A 12,045-nucleotide genomic window follows, 5' to 3' on the forward strand; every position below is an offset into this window, starting at 1 on the left:
TGTCATGACAAATTTTTTGATCGAACTTCAAATGCGTTTCATTTCTTCATTTGATAATCAATTGAGGTGATCTAGATTTTTATAAAAAATTTTCTTCGAATTCTAACTAATGGCACTAGTTTCACATTCAAATCATTTCTCAATCAAAAGTTAGAGACCAAAATGTAAATTTACTCATTTTTTTTCTTCAAAGCATAACTAGAGTGTTCAAAATCACAATAAGTGCCATCAAGCTCATAATGTTTAAAATGATCAAAAGTTGATGCTTTAGTAGAGGAAATACTCTCCCCGTTGCCCTCTCTTTGTTTTTATGGTGTCTATATAACACCCTATTTTTTTTTTTCTTTTTCAAAACAATTTAACTCAAACTATGGTAAAAAGCGTCTACCATGGTAAACCAATTCTATAATTTAAAATACTATCATGTAAAAAATGATAAAAACATAACCTTATAAAAATACTTCACCTTTTAACTTGACTACCCTGGTATAAAAGATTAAACCTCTTTTCAAATAATACAAAATAATTTTATACAACTAACACACATTTATAACCATATTGGGTTACAACCATCCAACTTATTTAATATCATAAATTCAATAATAAAATATTTTATAATTGGTTTAAGCTTGCACAATACAACATCTCAGATAAATTTTTACCTCTCACATGTCCATTAGGCCAAAACCATATTTTTCATCCTTATACGCCCTACAAGTGCAAACCATAGACTAATAACTAAAATAAAATAACTTAATCAATTTTCAAAACAAGCTAATTATTTGGCCTTGTAATCATGCCATTTTAAAACCATCCCAAATAAATTAGAGATTAAAGTTACAGTCATCCAAAATGCACTAAAAATAGAACTAGTTTGAAGGACATGATTACATCATTACATTCATATAATTGTCAATAAAACAAAAGCCCTATTATTAGCAATATAACACATTAAAAATCATAAATTAAATACCCAAAGAGACAGTGGATCTATGCCACTAAACTAAGGACTTTTCCACGCGCTACTCGTGACTCTTCTCCTAAAAATTATTAACCACATAATGAGACTCCAAAGTCTAGTAACCAATGTCAATTTATGATAGTGTATACAAACAGTTAAATGTGTGCTTGCAAAGTGAAAAACATAATAATATAATTTCAACAAAAATACAAGAAATATTACAATGCATAAGAAACAATCATCCTTGTCTCCCTCCATTATTTCGAGCCGTAATCCTCACTCAGTACTAAATTACCTGGCTAAAGGAGATTAGCCCAAACCCTTATAAGTCACCTATTAGGCTCTAATAGGGGCGTACCACGTAGCACATAAATACAACAACAATAACAAGTCTCCCAACACTTCCACAATAATCAAACAAAATTCATAATAATATTGTACAATGATACAATATTACAATTTCATAATTTTCTCATTTTCAACAATATTATAATACAATATCCACTTGGCAAAAAACAAATTCAAAATGCATATCCACAATTTCACAATTTTTTATAAATATAACAAGGTAATTTCTCAACAATAATTCATAATTTTCTCAATAATTATCCAATTAACATGAAGAACACTAATCACAAATTAAAAGCATGATTACCTCGCGGCTCTTTCAATAATTATTCCTTACAGTTTCTCTTCACCACAATCTTCACTAACAACACAATCTACAAATAAGTTATTATTTATAAATATTAGTTTCAATTATTAAAACTAATAAAATAATTCTAATAATAGAATTAGAAAATATAACATAATTCCTAATCTCAACCTAATACAAATCTTAAGTTAATACTATTAAGTAAAATTTTTTAACTCCTCTTTTAGTCATCAATAACATTAATAAGTTAAAATCAACCTCTAAACCAATTTGTATTATCAAAATTTTTCTTTTTATTTCATAAATTCGCACCTAAAATATTCAAAAATTAAAATTAAGTCTCAAGTTTAGAATCATTATCCTACAGCTATAATAATTCATTTTTCATCCTAAATAATCATCTAAATCTTAATAAATTAATATACATTTTTGAATTTAATAAAAATCTAGCTCAGGGTTTAATTTATAAGTCTCAAATTCAAAGCTCACCAACAAATTTATACTCTAAAATATTTATTATACTACTAACAACCTTAACACCAATATTTATTTAACATAAATTCATCCCTCTTTCAAATTCTAGATTTTTTACCATCACAAAATTAGAAATGAAAAGAGCTAGATGAATAAATTTTTTTTTAGAACACTTACTTAATCTTAAAAAGCTTAAATCTCACTCTAAATATCCTATTAGATTACTTTTAAAATTTAGCTCCATGCACCGACGAACTCGCACTCACAGATGCTCCCTCTATTTGCACACAAAGAGAAAGAAATGAAGAGAAAATGAGAAGAGAAGGATGTGCGTATTGGTTAAAAAAAGTATGGGTCTCACTTTTTTTGCTTTCCTTTTCCTTAGAATATGTATATGTACATCACACTTGCACAATGCGGAAAACATCTGCCTCCCCCCTTTTGTATTTTTTTTAATTTTTTTTAATTCCCACACACACACACATTTACATTTCATTTCTCAATCTATCTCTATTATATTTCTCTTTCTTATTTCCTAATAATAATAATAATAATAATAATAATAATAATAATAATATTTTTAAAATCTTAACTTAAAATTATATCCTAAGTTAGATCTAATAATCATCTTCTACTAATTTACTTATCTCTAAATATTCTTCAAAATTTCTATTAACCCCGATTAATTATTAAAATTAAATTGGAATGTTACAGTCTCTCTCAGTTTTTGAACTGTTTTATGTATTTTAAAAGACTAACTTTGAAAATTATGCTATAGTGTAAATTTTTAGGGAGAATGAAAAAAAGGTTCCAAAAAAACTAGTTTATCCAAGTTAGGTTTCAAGTGTCAAACTTTAAAAATTTACAATTCAATCTCTTAATTTTACAAGTGTATTATAATAAATTTGTAACTTGTTTTTTAAGTTTTAACATAGTTAAAGAATAAAAAAATTTATTTATTTTATCAAAATTTGAAATACAAGTTTGCAAATTCATCTAATGGAGTTGCAAAATTAAGAGATTGAGTTGTAAATTCTTAAAGTTTGGTAATTGAAACCTAACTTAAATTAATTAGTCCTTTTGAAACTTTTCTATCTTTCTCTCAAATTTTTATGCTGCAACGTAATATACAGCGAGCTAAAATCTAATTTTTTCTCTACAATTTGAACTTGGGTGACCCAATTCACTTTCAAACCCAATCTAAAGACTAAAGCAAAACCCAATAGCCATCTTTCACTATTTTTAAATTTAATTATACTTCAATTTACATAACTACTCTTCATTAGATTAATAAATTATAGGAAAAACTTTTGAGATGTTACATCTACTTTGGGTACAACGCTTCTAACTTGAGTGCATGTATTTTGACTTGAGTACAAGGGATATGGCTTAAGGCAGTGCTATGTGTAATTCAAGGGGCAAATACACCCCTTGAATTTGAAAAAAATTACAAGAGGTTATATGTTTTATTATTTTACACCTTTTGGCCTAAATATTTTGTACTGTTTAATCTAACTTTAAAAATGTTTGGGTTTCAAAAATTTTAAACATGCTCAGCTGAAACCCCAAAAAAAAAAATTGCACCTCCTAACCCAAAATTTTGACACCACCACAAATTTAAGGTACAAGAGATCTGACTTAAAGGAACATTTCTATCATTTATTTATATTATTTAATAAATAAAATATTTAACTTGATTCTTGAATTCAACTTAATTTTTAGAAATAATTTTTCTTTTAACGTAATCTTTTCATCAATTCTCCCTTTTTATTTTGAAAATGGATTAAAAATCCATGATTGCACGTGAAGGGCAATGGTACAGTTTGGCCCCACAAAAAAAAAAAAAACAGAAGAGCAATGGTACAGTGCCTTGTGCGCATAGGGATGCCCGTGAGCCTAGTCGCCTCTCACGCATTTACACAGTGCTGAAGATTCTCCCTTGAAAACGACCATTGCTATCATGTTACGGGTGGCGATATCCATTTTTTGTCCCGAGGATAAAACTAACGAAGCATCATCCATCACATGCTACATCAAAGAAGAAAAATAAAAATAAAAATACAGATATCTGTCTTTTTGGTAAAATAGTCTGTAACTTTTATAATCCTGCTTAAATTTTAATTCTACTTTTATATTTTAACAACATCCTGTTAACTTTTAATAATACGACTTATGTTATCTTCATATTATAATATAATGATTTTTCCTGTTAATATATTCGATGATTGATGGAATCAATGGAAATGGTCATTCGACCACAAGGGATGGAGTTTGAATTCTCCATCATGATATGGAATGTCTATAAAAAAGTATATGATAATTGTCATGTTCTATAACTACATAAAATGAATTGGGCAACCTACAATACTCCAATATGATGATAATTTTAACATTATATATATATATATATAATTGAAAAAAAAAATAGAGCTAAAGCTGTCAATTAATGCCAAGTCTATCAAGTCAATCCTTTTAAACTCAAAAAAATTAAAACCAAGCTGCTATTTTAAAGTGTAAAATAATAAGTTAGACTTAAAAAACTTAAAATAAGAGGGTTAGTCCTTTTAAGCTCTTTTATAATTTTTTAATTTTAATATTAAAAATTAAATATTACACTAATTCTAAAGCCATAACCTCATTACATGAAGATGAAGAAGAAATATATGAAAAACTTAATATTTTTTGCCATTGATGGGGCTCCACAAGGATAAGTATGAAATTATATTGATGTTGATGATAATAAAAATTATCAAGATTTAACTGATGATGCTAACAAAATTTTAATTTACATCCTAAATAATTCATTTTTCATCCTAAATAATCATCTAAATCTTAATAAATTAATATACATTTTGAATTTAATAAAAATCTAGCTCAGGGTTTAATTTATAAGTCTCAAATTCAAAGCTCACCAACAAATTTATACTCTAAAATATTTATTATACTACTAACAACCTTAACACCAATATTTATTTAACATAAATTCATCCCTCTTTCAAATTCTAGATTTTTTACCATCACAAATTAGAAATGAAAAGAGCTAGATGAATAAATTTTTTTTTAGAACACTTACTTAATCTTAAAAAGCTTAAAATCTCACTCTAAATATCCTATTAGATTACTTTTAAAATTTAGCTCCATGCACCGACGAACTCGCACTCACAGATGCTCCCTCTATTTGCACACAAAAGAGAAAGGAAATGAAGAGAAAATGAGAAGAGAAGGATGTGCGTATTGGTTTTAAAAAAGTATGGGTCTCACTTTTTTTTGCTTCCTTTTCCTTAGATATATGTATATGTACATCACACTTGCACAATGCGGAAAAACATCTGCCTCCCCCCTTTTGTATTTTTTTTAATTTTTTTTAATTACCCCACACACACATTTACATTTCATTTCCTCAATCTATCTCTATTATATTTCTCTTTCTTATTTCCTAATAAGATAATATAATAATAATAATATAATAATAAATTTTAAAATCTTAACTTAAAATTATATCCTAAGTTAGATCTAATAATCATCTTCTACTAATTTACTTATCTCTAAATATTCTTCAAAATTTCTATTAACCCAGATTAATTATTAAAATTTAAATTGGAATGTTACAGTCTCTCTCAGTTTTTTGAACTGTTTTTATGTATTTTAAAAGACTAACTTTGAAAATTATGCTATAGTGTAAATTTTAGGGAGAATGAAAAAAAGGTTCCAAAAAAAAACTAGTTTATAATCCAAGTTAGGTTTCAAGTGTCAAACTTTAAAAATTTACAATTCAATCTCTTAATTTACAAGTGTATTATAATAAATTGTAACTTGTTTTTTAAGTTTTAACATAGTTAAAGAATAAAAAAATTATTGTATTTTATCAAAATTTGAAATACAAGTTTGCAAATTCATCTAATGGAGTTGCAAAATTAAGAGATTGAGTTTGTAAATTCTTAAAGTTTGGTAATTGAAACCTAACTTAAATTAATTAGTCCTTTTGAAACTTTTCTATCTTTCTCTCAAATTTTTATGCTGCAACGTAATATACAGCGAGCTAAAATCTAATTTTTTCTCTACAATTTGAACTTGGGTGACCCAATTCACTTTCAAACCCAATCTAAAGACTAAAGCAAAACCCAATAGCCATCTTTCACTATTTTTAAATTTAATTATACTTCAATTTACATAACTACTCTTCATTAGATTATAAATTATAGGAAAAACTTTTGAGATGTTACATCTACTTTGGGTACAACGCTTCTAACTTGAGTGCATGTATTTTTGACTTGAGTACAAGGGAATGGCTTAAGGCAGTGCTATGTGTAATTCAATGGGCAAATACACCCCTTGAATTTGAAAAAAAATTACAAGAGGTTATATGTTTTATTATTTTCACCTTTGGCCTAAATATTTTGTACTGTTTAATCTAACTTTAAAAATGTTTGGGTTTCAAAAAATTTTAAACATGCTCAGCTGAAACCCCAAAAAAAAAAAATTGCACCTCCTAACCCAAAATTTTGACACCACCACAAATTTAAGGTACAAGAGATCTGACTTAAAGAACATTTCTATCATTTATTTATATTATTTAATAAATAAAATATTTAACTTGATTCTTGAATTCAACTTAATTTTTAGAAATAATTTTTCTTTTAACGTAATCTTTTCATCAATTCTCCCTTTTTTTTTTGAAAATGGATTAAAAATCCATGATTGCACGTGAAGGGCAATGGTACAGTTTGGCCCCACAAAAAAAAAAAAAACAGAAGAGCAATGGTAACAGTGCCTTGTGCGCATAGGGATGCCCGTGAGCCTAGTCGCCTCTCACGCATTTACACAGTGCTGAAGATTCTCCCTTGAAAACGACCATTGCTATCATGTTACGGGTGGCGATATCCATTTTTTGTCCCGAGGATAAAACTAACGAAGCATCATCCATCACATGCTACATCAAAGAAGAAAAATAAATAAAAATACAGATATCTGTCTTTTTGGTAAAATTAGTCTGTAACTTTTATAATCCTGCTTAAATTTTAATTCTACTTTTATATTTTAACAACATCCTGTTAACTTTTAATAATACGACTTATGTTATCTTCATATTATAAATATAATGATTTTTCCTGTTAATATTTCGATGATTGATGGAATCAATGGAAATGGTCATTCGACCACAAGGGATGAGTTTGAATTCTCCATCATGATATGGAATGTCTATAAAAAAGTATATGATAATTGTCATTTCTATAACTACATAAATGAATTGGGCAACCTACAATACTCCAATATGATGATAATTTTAACATTATATATATATATATAATTGAAAAAAAAATAGAGCTAAAGCTGTCAATTAATGCCAAGTCTATCAAGTCAATCCTTTTAAACTCAAAAAAATTTAAAACCAAGCTGCTATTTTAAAGTGTAAAATAATAAGTTAACTTAAAAACTTAAAATAAGAAGGTTAGTCCTTTTAAGCTCTTTTATAATTTTTTAATTTTAATATTAAAAATTAAATATTATACCACTAATTCTAAAGCCATAACCTCATTACCTGAAGATGAAGAAGAAATATATGAAAAACTTAATATTTTGCCATTGATGGGGCTCCACAAGGATAAGTATGAAATTATTGATGTTGATGATAATAAAAATTATCAAGATTTAACTGATGATGCTAACAAAATTTAATTGTTATCAATGTTGATTTTATGATGTTGTTATTTCATTTATTAAACTAAAATATATTATTGTGTGTATTAACTTAAATTTATTTTTCTAGACTTAATGTTATATGTATTAATTTTTTTGAGATTTTAAATATATTTTTTAATTCTCAATTGAAAAATAAAAAAAATGTAGGGCTAAGACCTTAAGGGTTGGCTCTTTAGCTCTAGAGGCCATGGCTAAATTGATAAAAATAAAGTCATGAGATATAATTAAGTTTAACAATATTAGCCTGTTTAAACCTTTAACTTTTAAAGGTTGACTTTTTAGGACAAGCCTAGCTCTAATTAGAGCAACTAATGGCTTGGTGGTGGCTTACCTAGAAATAGTGTCATTATTTAAGCATATCATTTTGGAGGTGTTCTTCACAACCCTATCCATTACTTAGACTAATTATTATTTGCACAACATGGGCACGCTTTCAAGCTTCACTCGAGGAGTCGTTGAATCAAATACATTCTGCTATTGCGTTGCTTCAGTGGTTTCTACTTTGTGAAATGCTGGCCAAGAATTTCAACTTTGACTAAACTTCACTTTTAACGCTCTCGTCGTTAATACATTAAGCAAACATTTTGAGTGTTGCGATCGAGTCAAAACAAGAAAAATCGAATACATGAAAAATTTATAAGAATAAACTGGAAGATATTATTAGAATATAATTCTGATGTACTCCGTTTAGAATGCGTTGCTATGTTGAAAAGGGAGATCATATGCATTGAAATGAATTGGAGTGGAGGGGAAAACAACTGGAGATTTGATAGTACGTGCTTGACCTAGAACTTGAAGATGAGGCATATTTTGTGCGCGCTAAATTCAATGGCTAGATAAGTCAGAGGGGAAAAAAAGTAAGTGGACAAGAAAAAAATTTCATTACAAATAGCATTTCCTTTGAGCCGACAGCGTATCGAGCTTCATTTTCTTCCCATTTTATTTAGATACCAAACACTGGTGCAACTTATCATGTAAAATGCCAATGATTTTAACGTAATTTCTGGTTGCTACAATGCTGGACAGTTTTTCATTTTCTAAATTAATCTTCTCTGTTCATACATGCATTTGAAGGGAAAAAAAAAACCATTACATAACAGAATGTAAGCATGTATAGCCCGATTTCATAATTAATTACACTCACCTACTCTATTTTTCTTCATCTCTCCCCAAATCTATCATCTACATTTACTTTTATGAACATAGAGGGTCTACCAAGCCCGCAAAGTTACTTCAAAACATGCGAAAAATCCAATTCAAATCTTCTGCGAGATATTAAATTGTTCTTTCGCATGATTCTCTTCTAAGTGCATAAATACATGACCATGTGAATTTAATAGAGATATCGGGCTGTCCCCGCCTTAATATTAACAATAAAAGTCAGAACATAGGTCATTGACTAAAAATATGCATTTACAAAGAAGGAAGATCGGGCTATTTTAACATACAATATATGGGTTTCCACCTGAAAATGGCCAAAATTTTCCCATGTCTCTTGCTCAGCAATGTCGTACAAAATTAATTAACGAAAAAAACGGAAAGTAAATGAAGTGATGGTGAACATCTCTTTATTACCTTTCGACAGAAACTAAACTTGAAAGGAATCAAGCATGGCCTTCAGAGTCTTTTGAGAAGTTGGCCACTGCTTATCATTAGCACTGGCCACAAACAAAACAACGGTGTTTCCCTTCGCTGTTGCTTTTGCAAGATTGTGTGACCCCGTGAGTGCATATGGAGTTTCAAGTGCATATTTGTAGTACTGCAGAGAGTGAAAACCATGTTAATGAACTCCACACACACACACAAACACTTTGCAACGATGTCAATGTGACCAGCGTGAAGTTCTTTGGTATGTACTCCAGTCAATTTCCTCTGGTAATTAGAATATAATCAATGAAAACAAGAATGATTGTACCGTTTGATCACCAAGCTTTTCGACAGCAGTCTCAAGCAGTTCATCTGGATCAAATGTGTTTCCAGTGACAAAAGGGCCCAGAGAAGCAATCACTTTATCTGGACTCCCTATGTCTTCAATGGATGCATTTGGTTTGTTCGTTAGGCGTATCAAAGGAGAAGCCACCACCTGGACTTTCCCCTGTTTTTCATCTTCAAATTTAACCTCAATCCAGGGCTCTGCACATTTTGGCTGGCAATAATTTCCAGATAATATATTTGCTACTCGTGTCTGCTTCCAAGTTGGAGGAAGTATAAATTGGTAAGGCTGTACGTTTCCTGCAAAGAACTAAATCTAGAGTATCATTCAAAAAGAACAATAATAAATGAGGTAGAACCCCTAAGATGCAGTTTGATATCTCAATTTCATTGAATAATTCGGAATGTAAAGCAAAAGCATGATGCAAGCCACAGATTGGTAACATCTCCTAGCTAACCACAACTCCTGCAATTCCCATGTTTTGCTGGTAAAAGCTCCCGTGTAGTTTTAGGAAAAACAGCTCCAAACTACCTTGCTGATGACTGTTGGACTAAAAATAGTTTACCAGTACAAAGAATCTGATCTTTCACATGTATCTCATTCTAGGGATGAAGATTTTGTGAATTCGATTTCCATTATGGTAACAGCTCAGCAAACTTCAATTCCACAAGCAACTTTGATTTAAATTAGTGATGCAATTCTCTACCATAGCCTCCACAAGCAATGATACAAATACTGGTTTTAAAATGTGCACACAGAAAGAATCATAATTTACAGTGATCGCATCCTAAGGGATATGCCGTGGCGATATCTAAATGGCAAAAGGGAAAGAGGTAACCACTATATGTCGCTGAAAATGACAACAACAAAAGCAAGATACTGATGGGCCTTCTAGGGGGAGGCATCAAACTCTTGAAAGTGTGAGAACCAAAAAAGGGCGAAAAAACAGGACTGTCATAAAAATCGCTGCTAGACGTAGATGACTAGCAAGTAGCAACATTTTACTCTCCACCCCAGCATTAACTATGTTAATTTCTCAACATGTAACAGAGAAGAATCTCATAGTCGTAGATCACATAACATAGCCAACGGTACAAAACAGACACCCAGTTAGCAGAGTCAGGGCTTTTTTTTTTTTTATTTTATTTTAACGACCACCAAGTTATTTGATGCCTCTATGTGAATCACAATATTGTAGAGCACAGGTAAGCATAATAATACTAGTTTCTTCACGCACATCCTAACAATCAACGCTAAGGTTTGCAGCACGGATCTAAGAAAATAATCAATGTACCTGCTCGAAGGGCGGGAGTGTCTTTTGGAGAAGCTTTAAAGAGAACAAGGACGGGTCGGAAGGTGAGGGTGGAAGGAAGGAGCCAACCTCAACTTCTTTAGCGAGAGACGGGCATGAATCCTTCAGTAAGAGAAGGGGAAGCGCTTGCAATCCAATCCCTTTCAAGAATTCTCTTCGCGGAGGGTGTTGAGGGCGACTAGCAAGAATTGGATCTGAAGGCTCAGTGGCCGAGGCTCTGAATGCACGGAAAGGCGAGTACCTTACAGAAGAATAAGATGAACCTGAGACTACGGAGGGAAGAGAAGCTAGTGAGAAGGTCGCCATGCGAGACTGCGAAAGCAAGAGGGCTCGCAGTTTTTTTGTACGCGAAAGAATGACCTGTGGCCGGCGGCACTTCTCTTATCCATACAGTAAACAGTAAACTTTCAGCTCGTAATCCTCAACCCACATCGAAACTAATGTACTTTTATTAAATTTAATAAATAATTTAACTTTTTAAATATGTTTTTATTAAATATAAATTAAAAATCAAACACATACCTTATTGTTTACATTTGATATTTCCCACCCTCGTTGCAACCAAGTTGGAAGCCCTCTTTGGCAGCTAGGCTGAGGGGGTATGGAATCTGCACTGTTTTGATTAATTTCAAAGGTGCAAATTTAATGTTTTTCATCTTTTTATTTTACATTTTTTAAATAAAGAATTATATAAATGATAAAAAAATTTAATGAATTTATTCAGTTGTATGGATGTCCAAGTTTAATATGAATGTACACATTTAATATTAATTTTTTTATAAATTAACTTTTCAAATATAATTTGAATAATGCAGATTTAATATTAAATTTTTTTACAATTTTTATAAATTAAATATGAATTATTTATATTTAATTTCAACAATGTAAGCTGGTGAACAGATTTATTAAAACATTTTACAATTTATATAATTTTAAATATTAAATCCAAATCAAAGAACACCTGTCCTACAAGTAAGATTCCTCACCTCTATTGGGCTTCTCGCCATTGC

The 12,045-nt window shown here is 30.0% G+C and overlaps 1 protein-coding gene across 1 annotated transcript; it reads right to left on the reverse strand.

Moving 5' to 3' along the window:
• Nucleotides 1-9,122: 9,122 nt before the first annotated feature.
• On the reverse strand, nt 9,123-11,407 carry LOC129306469 (psbP domain-containing protein 6, chloroplastic). Its single transcript, XM_054947081.1, is given in 4 exon segments — nt 9,123-9,549; nt 9,706-10,022; nt 11,018-11,065; nt 11,068-11,407. Coding segments are annotated over 4 exon segments (810 nt in total). The 5' UTR covers nt 11,342-11,407; the 3' UTR covers nt 9,123-9,378.
• Nucleotides 11,408-12,045: the final 638 nt, after the last annotated feature.

Source organism: Prosopis cineraria, unplaced genomic scaffold (genome assembly GCF_029017545.1).
Source record: "Prosopis cineraria cultivar Desert tree isolate PC_DT_omini unplaced genomic scaffold, ASM2901754v1 PC3, whole genome shotgun sequence".
Taxonomy (NCBI): Eukaryota; Viridiplantae; Streptophyta; class Magnoliopsida; order Fabales; family Fabaceae; genus Prosopis; species Prosopis cineraria.